Source organism: Scyliorhinus torazame, chromosome 1 (genome assembly GCF_047496885.1).
Source record: "Scyliorhinus torazame isolate Kashiwa2021f chromosome 1, sScyTor2.1, whole genome shotgun sequence".
NCBI classification, from domain to species: domain Eukaryota; kingdom Metazoa; phylum Chordata; class Chondrichthyes; order Carcharhiniformes; family Scyliorhinidae; genus Scyliorhinus; species Scyliorhinus torazame.
The window spans coordinates 330,195,350-330,211,768 of record NC_092707.1 but is presented as its reverse complement, the minus strand read 5'-3'; the positions used below and the strand labels follow the sequence as shown (position 1 = coordinate 330,211,768).

At 46.2% G+C, this 16,419-nt stretch overlaps 1 protein-coding gene across 3 annotated transcripts in view; it reads right to left on the bottom strand.

Annotated features, from left to right (window-relative positions):
- Positions 1–4,157: 4,157 nt before the first annotated feature.
- Positions 4,158–16,419, bottom strand: part of tatdn3 (TatD DNase domain containing 3) — a 157,444-nt gene continuing 145,182 nt past the window's right edge. For all 3 annotated transcript variants that reach the window (XM_072508807.1, XM_072508817.1, XM_072508824.1), the window contains exon 10: positions 4,158–9,943. In XM_072508807.1, coding sequence (XP_072364908.1) covers positions 9,800–9,943 — 144 coding nt within the window. In that variant the 3' untranslated portion in view covers positions 4,158–9,799. The remainder of the gene's footprint in view (positions 9,944–16,419) is intronic.

Below are 16,419 nucleotides of genomic sequence, written 5' to 3'. Positions count from 1 at the left end.
TCTCCTCCTGCATGTGATGTCCGTTCGGGCCTCGAACGACATTCTGTCACGGTACACCCTCGGCCTTGCTGGATGCCTGTGGCGCCCTGGCACCACCATCAGTGGATCCTCCTGCTCCACCTGCTCCTCCTCCTCCTCCTGCTCCCCCCCAAGCACTTCCTCTGCATTCCTCGCCGTCTGGCGGTCAATGTTCCCCTCGGCATCCCCCTGTACATTCGGGTCCTGAGCGCCTGCGGCCTGCACGTCGACGATGGGCCACTCCGCGGCCATCCCCTCTGCTGCACCGGCAACCGCTGCATCTACAGCCACTGTGGGGCGTCCGACTCTACGCTGCCGGATGGCAAACTCCAGAGCTGCGGCTCCAACCACGGCAGTGAACATCGCTGTCTGGTTGGCATACATGGTGACCTGCAGGAGGGTGGTGGGGGGCAGAGAAACGACATGTTACACCAAGGTTCTTCCACACCTCACCAGCCGGGTTGCATGGGATCCCTGTGTGTCCCGGTGGCCTGGTCGCGCTGCAGACACGCAGCCAGCCTAACACCTGGTCACTGTCTGCGCCCAACGGTCAGTTCACACCGTACTGCTCACCAGTGTGCCACTCGCCTGTGCCCATCAGCCACACGCAACCTGCGGCCGTGTCCTCGTCACCGTCCTGCCATATCAGGGCGGCTGACATGTGGCATCCACGGATGGATGATACCATCCACACTCTCCCTCACCCCCCTCCCACGTGCACACTCTCCCTCATCCCCCCTCCCACCTGCACTCTCCTTCATCTCCCCTCCCACCTGCACACTCTCCCTCATCCCCCCCTCCCACCTGCACACTCTCCCTCATTCCCCCCTCCCACCTGCACACTCTCCCTCATCCCCCCTCCCACCTGCACTCTCCTTCATCTCCCCTCCCACCTGCACACTCTCCCTCATCCCCCCCTCCCACCTGCACACTCTCCCTCATTCCCCCCTCCCACCTGCACACTCTCCCTCATCCCCCCTCCCACCTGCACTCTCCTTCATCTCCCCTCCCACCTGCACACTCTCCCTCATCCCCCCCTCCCACCTGCACACTCTCCCTCATTCCCCCCTCCCACCTGCACACTCTCCCTCATCCCCCCTCCCACCTGCACACTCTCCCTCACCCCCCTCCCACCTGCACACTCTCCCTCATCCCCCTTCCACCTGCACACTCTCCCCCATCCCCCCTCCCACCTGCACACTCTCCCTCATCCCCCCCTCCCACCTGCACACTCTCCCTCATCCCCCCCCCACCTGCAAACTCTCCCTCATCCCCCCTCCCACCTGCACACTCTCCCTCATCCCCCCCCTCCCACCTGCACACTCTCCCTCAACCCCCCCTCCCACCTGCACTCTCCCTCACCCCCCACCTCCCACCTGCACACTCTCCCACCCACACCCCCCCTCCCACCTGCACACTCTCCCACACCCCCCTTTGGACGCAGCCTTCTCGGGTAAGCCGACCCGGTCTCCAGGAGTTGCGGAACAGTCCGCTCACCTCCTCCCTGCTCAGCGTCAGCCAGCACGACTGGCTGACGACTTTAAAAAGCAGGTGTGAACGGCGACGGCGTGAACTGGGGTCACGCCGTCGGGACCTCGGCCCATCTGGGCCTGAGAATAGCAGGGGTGCCGGAGAATCGCCATTTTGGGTGTCTCGGGCGATTCTCCGGCCTGCACAGAGCAGAACCCGACGGGGCCGGTCTCGCCGCTTGGGAGAATCGCGGGAGGGCGTTGGACCGGCATCGCGGGAAAACTTGGCAGCCCAGGCGATTCTCCCAACCGGCGCGGGAGTGGAGAATCGTGCCCATGTTCTTCGTGATTGAAATGGCCAGAATTTGCGATAATTAAGTCAAGGACAACTGATCAGGCTATTGAAAAACTAGACTAAATATTTGCAAGATTTGGAACACTGGAGCAGATTATCAGTAATAATGGTTGACTTCGAAGGAGTTTGAGGACTACTTGAAAGGGAACAGTATACACCATATCAAGTCAGCTCCATATCATCCAGCAATGAATGGATTGGCTGAATGTTTTGTACAATCATTAAAGCATTCTATAAAAGCAACAAAGGACCGGGGACCTTATCAAGAAGAGTAAACAAATTTCTAATATCTTATCGGAACCTGTACATGCTACCGTGCAAAGTTCACTGGCAATGCTGTTGCTTAATAGGAAACTACGAACACAGCTTGATTTGTTAACTCCACCTAATACTTCAGAGATTGTCAAATGACAACAAGCACAAACTGCTAGGAGGGAGAAAATCTCTATACAGCGAGTATTGAACCAGGCAGAGAGAGTGCTAGCTCAGAGTTACACCACCAATGAAAAATGGGTACCAGCCAAGATCCTAGCAAAGGCGGGTCCAATATCATACACAGTACAGGCGGACGCGAAAGAATTTGACTACGTAATGCTGGTCAATTACTTGCCGCACAAAGTGAGTTTGCAAACTTCTCAAGAGGTTCTACCTTTAGAAGATCTAGAGACCCATACTTTGAAACGGATATCAGAGACAGTGACAAGTTCAGATTCTGTTTCCGAGGACTTTTCAATGCCTGTAGTGACAGATACCAAAGTGACTACTCAATCTACATAAAAGAATAAAAACACTTCTGAGGTCGCAAGTAGCCAAATTCTACCAAAAAGGAATCGACATCCACCAGAGACTGTCTTATTGAATTGCATATAAGTATAGAAATAACATATCTGGGGATCTGTTCTATAAATGTTAATTGTTGTCTTTGCACTAATGAAGTAAAGAGGGAGGGTTGTTATGTATCTGGGAATACATTCTTTTGGTTCTGGATCATATGATGTGCAGTGACGTCAGCAGAGTGTTTGCGCGGGCTTTGGACAGATCACCATCTTCATAGTTTGAGCAACACCCTTAATAAACCCCTCATCATGTTTTACAAGAATCCAGAGCGCGGACACCTCCATACATTTTTGCAGCAACAAAGAAATATAACAGTAAGCTCATCCTAACTATTCGTTAAAATTGGAGTAATGGGGCAGCTTGGTGGCACAGTGGTTAGCACTGTTGCCTCACACGCCGCAGTCCCAGGTTCGATCCCAGCTCTGGGTCACTGTCTGTGTGGAGTTTGCACATTCTCCCTGTGTTTGCGTGGGTTTTGCCCCCAAAACTCAAAGATGTGCAGGATAAGTGGATTGACCATGCTAAATTGTCCCTTAAGTGGAAAAATGGAATTGGGTACTCGAAATTTAAAAATAAAATTGGAGCAATAATGTATTATAATTAGAAAATGCACCTGATATTTTGCTCCTTCTACAATGGCTTTAGACTGGAGCATAATTCCAAGTAAGAACTCAGGCAAGCATGCATCTAAGTGCCATGCTAAAGCTCAATTCTCACCGTTAGTTTCCATGTAACTTGGATGAACTTCACTTTTAATGTTAACCTGCATAATAACAAAGCTGAGATGTAGATCATCTGATCCCTCATGATTTCAATCTGTACTTTGTAAGTCTTGAGAAATGTTTCTACTTTATTAAAGAAATAAATCTGCATCTATTTGACATTCTTTGTGCTATCTCAAGTTAGTTTATTTAAATTGATGAAGGATTTCGGCACATTGAAGTCTGTGGGAAAAACAACTCTGATCCTCTGGGTGACCCTTGTGAAAGCATTTTAGTGAATCTGAATATTTGGCCTAATTAAGGACCGTGGCAGATTAAGGCAAGGACCTTGTTTTTCCTGTCTTTAAGTTTTACATTCCATTTATGATCCAGAAAAGTGGCTTAATATGTAGGGTAACCAAATATTTTGTTCTTGTGCTTGAGTCTTATTTTGCTGGTATATGCTCTTAAGATTTCCAAATATATTATAAACATGAATATTGACATTTTGGTCACACATTTACTGAGTACTTTCAAGGCACATTTTTGAAAACAAAATCAATTTTTTATATTCTATAATTTTGCTGTCTGTTGTTTCCCACGTAAGACATTTCAAAAATTGATACAGCACAGTCAGAGGACATTTAGCCCATCTGCACCTGTGCCATAAATTCAAAACCCCAAATCTTAGTAAAGCTAGGTCAGAACAATACAAGAAGGGTATTGGTATGGGGCTTCCCAACATGCGCATTGTGTAAAGCAACTACAGAAAAACACTTTTGAACGGTTATCACATTTTGGTTGTTTAGCGAATGAGTGTAATTTGGTAACAGTGATTACATATCTTCTTGTCGCATTACATTTTAAATTAAAGTTTGTTGTAAACATTGCCAGTTTATAATACATGGGATTTTTGTGGATAATGGAGAAAACTGATAGGTTGATAGTCCTTCAAAATGAGTTATTTGTCCACTCTGCATGCCATTCCAATGACACTATTAATGCAAGGTAAATATTGGATGTAAGCTTTTGTATTTGCTGTCATCCATTTAACCCACGTTCTGACTCACGCCAAACACAAACATAGTCAGATTCAACAATTTGTGCTGGTTATACAGGTTACTAGGATTGGATTTGTTCTCTGTCAATGCCATTGATGTAGCTGTCCTGCATGACTTCATTGGAACTTGACTTCATTGGAACTTCTAAGTTGAATATTCAAGTAATTCAAGAAAGAAATGTTGTCATTGAATCTCCTCATAGAAAACACCTGAGACAAATGTTTCACACTGCGTAGAGCGAACCTTGGCTGTAATCTAAATATGTTTAACTATCCAAATAAAAAGAGAACTTTTATTTATATAGCTCCTTTCATGACCAAAGGATGTCATACAGCATTTTAGAGCAAATTAATTACTTTGAAGTTGCAATACTGCATAAATAAAAGCTGCGGCCAATTTGCACATAGCAAGGACCGATAAACAACAGTGAGGTGAGTGATCAGATAATCTGTATGAATAGTTTTGTTTAACATAAGAAGTGGGTCAAGTCATATGAGGAGCGATTGAGGACTCTGGGTCTGTACTTGGTGGAGTTTAGAAGGATGAGAGAATACTGAGAGGCATAGATAGAGTGAACATGGAGAGGATGTTTCCACTAGTAGAAGAAACTAGAACCCGAGGGCACAGCCTCAGACTGAAGGAACGATCCTTTAAAACAGAGATGAGGAATTTCTTCAGCCAGAGAGTGGTGAATCTGTGGAAGTTTTTAAAGATAGAGCTAGCTAGGTTCTTGATAAGGGGATCAGGGGTTATGCGGAGAAAGCAGGAGAATGGGGATGAGAAACATGCCAGCCATGATTGAATGGTGGAGCAGATTCAAGAGGCCAATATGTCATAAGACCATAAGACATAGGAGTAGAATAAGGCCATTCAGCCCATTGAATCTATCCGCCATTCAATAAGATCATGTCTGATCTGACTTTGGTGTTAACTTCACCTCAATGCCTGCCCTTTAAAGGATAATTGTTGGCTAGGACAGCAGGGTAACTACCCTGTTACTCGCTGAATAGCATCATGGAATGTTTTACTTGAGCAGACAGATAGGCCTTCAGCTATATGTCTCATCTGAAAGTTTAAATGGATAAGCCTTTAAAGTTAAAGTCAACATTTTAAGGACTGTAAACTAGATTATTTTGTCAACTTGTTTTATGTGCTTTATATAATTGATTAACACACCTGCTCTCCATTCAACAACAACCTGCCTTTATCTTCGTAAAATGCTCCAAGGCACAAGTTTTATCAAATTACAGCGCCACATAAAGAAAGATTTGGACTGGTAACAGGTAAGAAGGTTAAAGAGGTAGATCTATATAGTAACTTGAAAGAAAGGTAGATAATGAGAGGGCTTTCAGGAGAGAATTCTAGAACTTACGGCCGAGGCATCTGAAGGCATAGCATCTAATGATGGGATGATGGAAATCGGGAATTTACAAGAGGCCAGAATTGGAGGATTGTCAGCCAAGAAAGCATTGGAACATTTGGAAATAACAGAGGAAGTTTCAGTCTTGGTGATGGAGAGGATACGGGTAGGATTGTGAAAATTATAAGTGCTTCTAAGGTAGATGAGCCAACTTCCTATAATATAGTGCAATGCAGTATTCCTTTGGTGAATGACCTATAAAGTAAAGTCACCATCGTCCCAGATAATCATAGGCTTTCCCCTTTGAGAGGGAGAGCTGACTGGAGGTGATTGAACCTGAGGGTCACAACACCTCAGGCAAGGGGCAAGGTTGAGAAGGCGGGGCCTTCATGGATAACCTCAGCTGGTACGGGAATTGAACCCACGCTGCTGGCCTTGCTCTGCATCACAAACCAGCTGTCCACCCATCTGAGCTAATGACAGCAAGTTAATTTAAGTATATTGTTTCATGAGATGTGGGTGCCATTGGCTAGGCCAGTATGTATTGACCATCCCTATTTACCCTTGAGAAAAGAATGGTGAGCCACCTTCTTGAACCACTGCAGTTCATGTGGTGACTTATAGTGCTGTTAGGAAAAAATTACATTTGTGCAGTCACAATGTTGGGGGTTTACTACAGGCCTCCCAACAGCCAGCAGGAGATAGCGGAGCAGATAGGTAGACAGATTTTGGAAAAGAGTAAAAACAACAGGGTTGTGCTGATGGGAGACTTCAACTGCTCCAATATTGACTGGGACTCACTTAGTGCCAGGGGCTTAGGCGGGGCAGAGTTTGTAAGTAGCATCCAGGAGGGCTTCTTAAAACAATATGTAGACAGTCCAACTAGGGAAGGGGCGGTACTGGACCTGGTATTGGGTGAGCCCGGCCAGGTGGTAGAAGTTTCAGTAGGGGAGCATATGAAGGGGCTGTTTAGCACAGGGCTAAATTGCTGGCTCTGAAAGCAGACCAAGGCAGGTCAGTAACACGGTTCAATTTCCGTACCAGCCTCCCCGAACAGGCGCCGGAATGTGGCGACTAGGGGCTTTTCACAGTAACTTCATTTGAAGCCTACTTGTGACAATAAGCGAAAAGGCAGGGGCTGTTTAGCACAGGGCTAAATCGCTGGCTTTGAAAGCAGACCAAGGCAGGCCAGCAGCACGGTTCAATTCCCGTACCAGCCTCCCCGAACAGGCGCCGGAATGTGGCGACTAGGGGCTTTTCACAGTAACTTCATTTGAAGCTTACTTGTGACAATAAGCGATTTTCATTTTTCATTTCATTTTCATTTCGGGAACAGTGACCACAATTCAGTAAGTTTTAAAGTGCTGGTGGACAAGGATAAGAGTGGTCCTAGGGTGAATATGCTAAATTGGGGGAAGGCTAATTATAACAATATTAGGCGGGAACTGAAGAACCTAGATAGGGGGCGGATGTTTGAGGGCAATTCAACATCTGACATGTGGGAGGCTTTCAAGTGTCAGTTGAAAGGAATTCAGGACCGGCATGTTCCTGTGAGGAAGAAGGATAAATACGGCAATTTTCGGGAACCTTGGATAACGAGAAATATTGTAGGCCTCGTCAAAAAGAAAAAGGAGGCATTTGCCAGGACTAAAAGGCTGGGAACAGACAAAGCCTGTGTGGAATATAAGGAAAGTAGGAAGGAACTTAAGCAAGGAGTCAGGAGGGCTAGAAGGGGTCACGAAAAGTCATTGGCAAATAGGGTTAAGGAAAATCCCAAGGCTTTTTACACGTACATAAAAAGCAAGAGGGTAGCCAGGGAAAGGGTTGGGCCACTGAAGGATAGGCAAGGGAATCTATGTGTGGAGCCAGAGGAAATGGGCGAGGTACGAAATGAATAGTTTGCATTAGTATTCACCAAAGAGAAGGAATTGGTAGATGTTAAGTCTGGAGAAGGGTGTGTAGATAGCCTGGGTCACATTGAGATCCAAAAAGATGAGGTGTTGGGCGTCTTAAAAAATATTAAGGTAGATAAGTCCCCAGGGCCTGATGGGATCTACCCCAGAATACTGAAGGAGGCTGGAGAGGAAATTGCTGAGGCCTTGACAGAAATCTTTGGATCCTCACTGTCTTCAGGTGATGTCCTGGAGGACTGGAGAATAGCCAATGTTGTTCCTCTGTTTAAGAAGGGTAGCAAGGATAAGAAGGGTAGAAGGCAGAGAGTAGCAATGGAAGGATGCTTTTCTAATTGGAGGGCTGTGACCAGTGGTGTTCCGCAGGGATCAGTGCTGGGACTTTGCTGTTTGTAGTATATATAAATGATTTGGAGGAAAATGTAACTGGTCTGATTAGTAAGTTTGCAGACGACACAAAGGTTAGTGGAATTGTGGATAGCGATGAGGACTGTCAGAGGATACAGCAGGATTTAGATTGTTTGGAGACTTGGGCAGAGAGATGGCAGATGGAGTTTAATCCGGACAAATGTGAGGTAATGCATTTTGGAAGGTCTAATGCAGGTAGGGAATATACAGTGAATGGTAGAACCCTCAAGAGTATTGAAAGTCAGAGAGATCTAGGTGTACAGGTCCACAGGTCACTGAAAGGGGCAACACAGGTGGAGAAGGTAGTCAAGAAGGCATACAGCGTGTTTGCCTTCATTGGCCGGGGCATTGAGTATAAGAATTGGCAAGTCATGTTGCAGCTGTATAGAACCTTAGTTAGGCCACACTTGGAGTATAGTGTTCAATTCTGGTCGCCACACTACCAGAAGGATGTGGAGGCTTTAGAGAGGGTGCAGAAGAGATTTACCAGGATGTTGCCTGGTATGGAGGGCATTAGCTATGAGGAGCGGTTGAATAAACTTGGTTTGTTCTCACTGGAACGATGGAGGTTGAGGGGGCGACCTGATAGAGGTCTACAAAATTATGAGGGGCATAGACAGAGTGGATAGTCAGAGGCTTTTCCCCAGGGTAGAGGGGTCAATTGCTAGGGGGCATAGGTTTAAGGTGAGAGGGGCAAGGTTTAGAGTAGATGTACGAGGCAAGTTTTTTACACAGAGGGTAGTGGGTGCCTGGAACTCGCTAACGGAGGAGGTGGTGGAAGCAGGGACGATAGTGACATTTAAGGGGCATCTTGACAAATACATGAATAGGATGGGAATAAAGGGATACGGACCCAGGAAGTGTAGAAGATTGTAGTTTAGTCGGGCAGCATGGTCGGCACGGGCTTGGAGGGCCGAAGGGCCTGTTCCTGTGCTGTACATTTCTTTGTTCTTTGTATAGTGCCTTTATTGTAATAAAATATTCCACCGTGCTTCACAGGAGCATTATAAAACTGAATGCATTCAGAGTGTCTTTGAGATAACCCTCATGAGGACCAATGGCGATCGCTGATTGATCTCCTCGGGGGCTTCGTCGAATATGAGTTCCCATGGTGAGCGGACAGAGACCTGCCCAGCTAAGGCTCATTAGTGGGACTTCTAAATGTATCTCGCAGACCCAGAGCGGCAGTTCCCGATAGCCCTGGGCTGGGATGTTTGTTTTGTTTGTCGCAATCGCCTGTTTGGCCTTTCACTCCATGCCTCCTGGAATTATTACAGTCTTAAAGGAGTAAAGGGAGGCAGAAACGCAGAGAGGTGCACTCAAATGCTCCTTTTCTTCGTGTTTCCAATCATGATGGATCTATTTTGGATTTCCAGCTCTTTTGCTTTTACTTCTGATTTGCAGTTTGTTACTCTTTATCATCACCATCGATTGGCAAATTAGTGAATATTGAAAATAATTTTTACCTTAGTTTTAATGTATGCACAGTATACATTAACTATAATGAAGTAATTCAGGGCTGCTATAATGAACTTTACGGTTGCTTTTAACGTTCCTTAATTTCTTAACGCTTTTGACATGCAACTAAAAAACTGAGGGTAGAATCATACAATCTCTCTTTCCAGGAAGTAAATCATTCTTACTCATTTTGCTACTTTATTATTGCAGAGGTAAGCTGTGTTATCGTCGGAATAATTGTTGAAGCTTTGGGAAAAGTTTGCATGCATTCTGAGTTGTCACTTCCATGACATTCTCCACTGAAAGCCCTTTAACCTGTGCAATGTACTGACAGGAGATGGATATGTTCTTCGGTTCATTTCTCACCTGTAAAAAAACAATAAGAGTGCTTCAGTGACTTTCAGCACAATATAGTACAGTTCTAGGTTGCAGTGAAGGAAACAGATCAATTCACCTCTGACTAAATTAAAAGACCTGTGCTTGTTGTCAGCTACAATATTCTTCCAAACAGATTCAAACCTTTCCCTTTTTTTCCTAAATCATGAAGATATACTCTGCAATGACACTAACAATCTTCCATGAAAATTCACTATCACAGAATCTCTACAGTGCAGAAGGAGGCCATTCGGCCCATTGAGTCTGCACCGACCCTCCCAAAGAACACCCTATCTGCCGTCTCCCCAGAACCCCACCTAACCTTTGACACTAAGGGGTAATTTAGCATGGCCAATCCACCTCACTTGCACATCTTTGAACTGTGGGAGGAAATCGGAGCACCCGGAGAAAACCCACGCAGACGCGGGGAGAATGTGCAAACTCCACACAGTTACCCGAGGTCGGAATCGAACCTGGGTCCCTGGCGCTGTGAGGCAGCAGTGCTACCGTGCTGCTTAGTCACCCAGTTAATAAATACAATGTCCAGTGTAGAATTGAAACATAAAGGCCAGGAGGGCCCAATAACTGGTCCTTAGGCAATGTTGAATTGGCTGCTATCAGCAATGGTGGTAACCTGTGGAAAGATTCTCTATTACAGGCAAAGAGGTAGTACACCCTGAAATACATCTCACACTATCTTACACATCATATGGAAAGAAAACCTCCATGGATTTTCTGAGATCCTTCTTAAAAAATAATTACGGAGAGTATCCCACATGCAATGGCAGCTGTCCCACATCAAAGGGCCACATGTGCTGGCAACTGGCAAATAACACATTATTGGCCTAATGCATTGCGAACTGACTATATGACAAATTTCACTTTAAAAGCTGAGGCGCAAAAGTTCAAGACAACTGAGATTTTCACTACCGTGGGCAGAGTTATTCTGGTTGAGCAGGAGGTTTGGATGGATAGCAAGTGCCTACAACTATATTCTTAGTGAAGCAACGACAGAAAAGACACACTGTTCCTCAAACATGTTTAAACAACTGTGGTAAAGTCCAACTAGTTGGCTTATTTTTTTAAAATTTAAAGTGCCCAATTCTTTTTTTTTCCAATTAAGGGACAATTTTAGCATGGCCAGTCCACCTATGCTGCACATCTTTGGGTTGTGGGGGTGAGACCCACGCAGACATGGGGAGAATGTGCAAACTCCACACAGACAGTGACCCGGGGCCGGGATCGAATCCGGATCCTCGTCGCCCTGAGGCAGCAGGGCTAACCATGCGCCACCATGCCACCATATTATTTGACTGCTTTAGTAAGCATGAACTTGCTAAGACCTATTATGGTGCAGGTGTACCTTTCTCTATTCATGGCTGTAAGCTTCTTTTCATTCTCCAGCTCCCTGAAGACAAGAGCAATTCTCAAAGGAAATCTCATCTACTCTAAACCAGCTTCACTTGTATCTGAGCTCAAGATTAATCACACTATCAAAACATGAGAAATATTTGCAGTGGGACAGAGAAATTATGGTTATGAAAAGATGATTTGCAACAGATTATGTGAGAACTTAAAACATCTAAAAACATTCTCAATACAAAAAGCTGTTCTTTTCCAGAAGAAATGGATTTATTGGAGAGCCAAACTATTTAATCTGAAGATCCTTATTCATGTTGAATCTTCTTCTATTAATTATGATTACATTCTGTTTGCGGTATTTTACTTTGATGGTTATTGCATTTCTTCTTTAAAGCTCATGTCCATTTTTTTTACAATTTTGAGTCCTGGGCTCCACAGTGCTATTTATTCCCCTAGAGTATTTCAGATTCATCCTGATTGGATTTGTATGTATAGTTAGCTTCTTGACACCTAGAATCAGTGTTTGTATAAACCCATAGAGTGGTGCAAACACAGAAGGAGGGCATTTGGTCTTTTGTGTTCATGTCAGCTCTCTGTAAAAGCTACCCCTGCCTGTTCACCATAGCTCTGTAAATATTCTCTGAGGGTAATTATCCAGTTTCCCTTTGAAAGCCATGATTGAATCTGCCTCCACTGCAACTTCAGACAGAGTGTTTCCTGATTCAAACCACTAGCTGCATGTTGCCTCTGGTCCTTTTGCCAATCACCTTAAATTGGTGACTTTTGGTTTTCAAACGTTTTGCCAGTTTCTCTCTTTGTACTCTGTCCAGATCCCTCATCATTGTGAACATTCTATTAATTCTCCTCTCAACCCGCTCTTCTCCAAAGAAAACAGCCCCAGCTTTGCCAATCAATCCTCGCAATCGCTGGATCGTTCTCGTAATTATTTTATGTACCGTCTCCGATGCCGACACATCCTTCCCAAAGTATGGCGCCCAACATTGGAAAACTGCTCCGGTTGGGGCCGAACCAATATTTTATAGAGGTTCACCATAACTTAATAATAAGAAGAATATTTATTGTCACAAGTAGGCTTACATGAACACTGCAATGAAGTTGCTGTGAAAATCCCCTAGTCGCCACATTCCGGCACCTGTTCGGGTACACAGAGGGAGAATTCAGAATGTCCAATTCACCTAACAACACGTCTCTCGGGACTTGTGGGAGGAAACCAGAGCACCCGGAGGAAACCCACGTAGAAACGGGGAGAACGTGCAGACTCCACACAGACAGTCACCCAAGCCGGGAATTGAACTTGGGACCCTGGAGCTGTGAAGCCACAGTGCTAATTACTGTGCTCCCGTGTCGCCCTATCTTCCTTTTGTACTCTTGGTAGTACAGAACTTGAATATTGCTGAAAAGAGAGACTTGTTGCCAAAGCTTCTCATCTTGTACTCATCAGGACAAAACTCATCAGGACAAACACAAGGATACCAAATTTCAAACAAGCGCTGCAATCTATAATGCAAGAGCAAAGGATACTGATTGGTTGGCAATTTGACTCTGATTGACTTAGATATTGCCATGGAGAAGGCAATGGGAAATGTCAGCTCCCCGAAAAAACAAGCTCCTGGGTAATTAAAAAAAGGTACAGGCTTGAAAATATTCCTTTGGTTTGCAGAGAAAGATGTATGAATGTATGCCGCTTTTCGAAAGTGTAAATGAGGCAAGTTTCAAGCTGGTCTGATTATCTTAAATTGGTTGTTAATCTAATTATTAGCACACTCAGGAATGTTTAGCAAGTACTGTCCAATCACGGAATCACATCGAACACCAGACATTTTGGTTTGGGTTTTTCAAATGCACGCTGGCTAGGTACAGTCTGTACTCTGTCTATTACGAACAACTAAAAGAATATGCTTTGACAAAGGGCCACCTGGACTCGAAACATTAGCTCTTTTCTCTCCCTACAGATGCTGCCAGACCTGCTGACATTTTCCAGCATTTTCTCTTTGGTAAATGAAAATGCTATTTGATTCTATCAGTCAATCATTGGGATTTATGGCCTATGTACCTGGTGTCACGCCAGCACTGAACATCATACATGTGGGGCTGGATTCACCGTTTTTGAGCCTAAGTGCAGAGGATCTGTGCCGTTTTACGACCGGTGAGGGGCTAGCAGCCACGACGCATAAAACTCCCAGCCCCCACGATATAAATGGCCGGAGAATGGCCGGGTCCATGGCCGCATGTGTACATGGCGATGACCTGCACCAGTCGCGCCGGCCGTGCACAGATCCAACCTGCCAGTTAGTGCCCCCCTGGCCAGTCCCAACCAGTGCCCCAGCACTCGCGGAAACTCTACGGCCAGCTGCACGACTCCTGCCTGACTGTGGCGGCGCTGGACATAGTCTGCAGCCACCATGCCAGGTTCCCGACTGATGAGACCACATGTCAACCGGATGGTCGGGAAATCAGTCCATCGGGGGCGGAGCATCGGAGGAGGGTCTTCAGGTGAATCGCAAAGGCCGTCCCAATGGCGTGTGACGCGATGATGCCATTTTGGAGGCGGCGGAGGACATAAAACCTGCGTCAAACAGGCGCTGCCCCCGATTTTGGCGTAAAAAGAAATTCTCCGCCCGATCGCCGATTACAAAATCGGCTTCGGCGAACAGTGAATCCTGCCCGTGGTCTTTTTGGAAAGACCGCAGGATCCAAGTAGTAGAAAATATCACTCCTGTAGTCAGTGCATAGAACCACGGAATTCCTATAGTACAGAAGGAGGCATACGGCCCATCGAGTCTGCACCGATCCTCTGAAAGAGCACCCCACCTAGGCCCACTCCCTACCCTATCCCCATAACCCCACCTGGAGGACCCAGGTGCACCCAGACACGGGGAAGAAGTGCAAGTCCACACAGTCACCCAAAGCCAGAATTGAACCTGGCTCCTTGGTGCTATGAGGCAGCAGTGCTAACCACTGTGACACCGTGCCGCCAAAGTAGCAGCTTGAAATAACTTGCGTGAAACCCGTTGTTCCAATTTGTGGGATAACTTGCCTTTCCAATGTAATTTGAGATAATCTGAGCCCTGCTTAGGTCCGAAAGTGGCAACCTTTGGCCCATATGCAAATTTGCATGATATACGGCAAGCAATAATCTGATTAGGAGAGCCATTGTCCTACAGGGTAGCTTTGATGCACTCTTTCTGTGTCAAGTATTCAAGTTGAGCAAATGATTAGGGATCTATTTACAAGATTGCTGAAAAGACCAATCTTATAGTGCGTGGAACTGGTTGCGGTAATGGTGTTGCATACTCCGACCCCACAGCCATCCTTCTGGCCACCCCCCACTACTACCCCCGGCCCTAGCTGAAGCCCCTTGGCCAGCAGCACGACTGTCAGCGAGGTATGGCGGTGCTGGACACTGTCCGTACACCCTCTCTTTCACTCAGCAGCCACCATGCCAGGTTCACCACGCTCGGCCCATCGCAGACGGAGAGTCGCAGGTGGGCCCACTAATGCAAACGGAGTTTCAACTACGCGTGGCGTGCATCGCATTGAGACCGTTTTTGAGGAGACGGAGCATCACGATTCGGCGTCAAACTGGCGCTTGCCACAAATTCGGCTTCGGAAACTATTCTCCGCCTGATCGCACGTCCCAATTACAACGTCGGCTAACGAAGAATCCCGCCCATTAGCTTTTTCTTCCTTCTGATAGACCCTGATGGTGGAGGTTCCATTGAGTCCTTCTCTTTGTTCTTGTTTTTGTGGCAGAATGTTCACCTCATTGAAAACAGCGCGAGTGGAGAGTGAGCCGGGACATTGAAAACAGCGCGAGTGGAGAGAAAGCCGGGAGATTTAAAAAGCGCGGGAGGAAAGAGAGCCGGGACATTGAAAACAGCGCGAGAGGAGAGGGAGCCGGGAGATTTAAAAAGCGAGGGAGATTTAAAAAGCGCAGGAGCTGTGAGTCAGAGCGGAGATTTTAAAAGATCGCGGCCTAGTTTCAGGAGCCGTTCGGAGGAGGAGGAGCAGTCTCTGTCAGGGAGAGAACCTGAGAACATCTAAGACACTCAGAAGGTAAGTAAGTGATTTTTACTCATTTTTACTTTTATACCTTTTTCACATTGTGTGTGTCATGGGGAAACTGAAGTGACATCACAGAAAAGCTGTGACCTGAGTGGCTGGTTGGGAATCTACACTAAATTAAAAAAATGAAGCATTGGTAACTAATTAAACATAATTACTTAATTGTAATTTAGAGGGGTATCTAAGCCAGAGATCGGAGAGTACTATATTTAGCTTTCGCATTTATAATAGAAATCTAGTGCTAGGAAACAGATAGTTAACAGTAACTTTAAAAATATTTTTTTAAAATATAAAAAGATTTTTTAAACTTTTAATTTTAATTAATTGATGCAATGTCAGTTAGAGGGGTGCAGTACTCTGACTGTGAGATGTGGCAGGTCCGGGAGGCTTCCAGCGTCCCGGATGGCTTCATCTGCAGAAAGTGCACCCAACTGGAGCTCCTCACAGACCGCATGGTTTGGTTGGAGCAGTAACTGGATGCACTTAGGAGCATGCAGGTGGCGGAAAGCGTCATAGATCACAGTTATATAAATGTGGTCACACCCAAGGTGCAGGCAGAGAAATGGGTGACCACCAGAAAGGGCAGGCAGTCAGTGCAGGAATCCCCTGTGGTTGTCCCCCTCTCGAACAGGTATACCCCTTTGGATACTGTCGGGGGGAATAGCCTATCAGGGGAAAACAACAGCAGCAGCCAGAGCAGTGGCACCACGGCTGGCTCTGATGTTCAGAAGGGAGGGTCAAAGCACAGAAGAGCAATAGTAATAGGGGACTCTATAGTCAGGGGCACAGATAGGAACTTCTGTGGACGTGAAAGAGACTCCAGGATGGTATGTTGCCTCCCTGGTGCCAGGGTCCAGGATGTCTCCGAACGGGTAGAGGGCATCCTGAAGGGGGAGGGCAAACAGGCAAAGGTCATTGTACATATTGGTACTAACGACATAGGCAGGAAGGGGCATGAGGTCCTGCAGCAGGAGTTCAGGGAGCTAGGCAGAAAGTTAAAAGACAGGACCTCTAGGGTT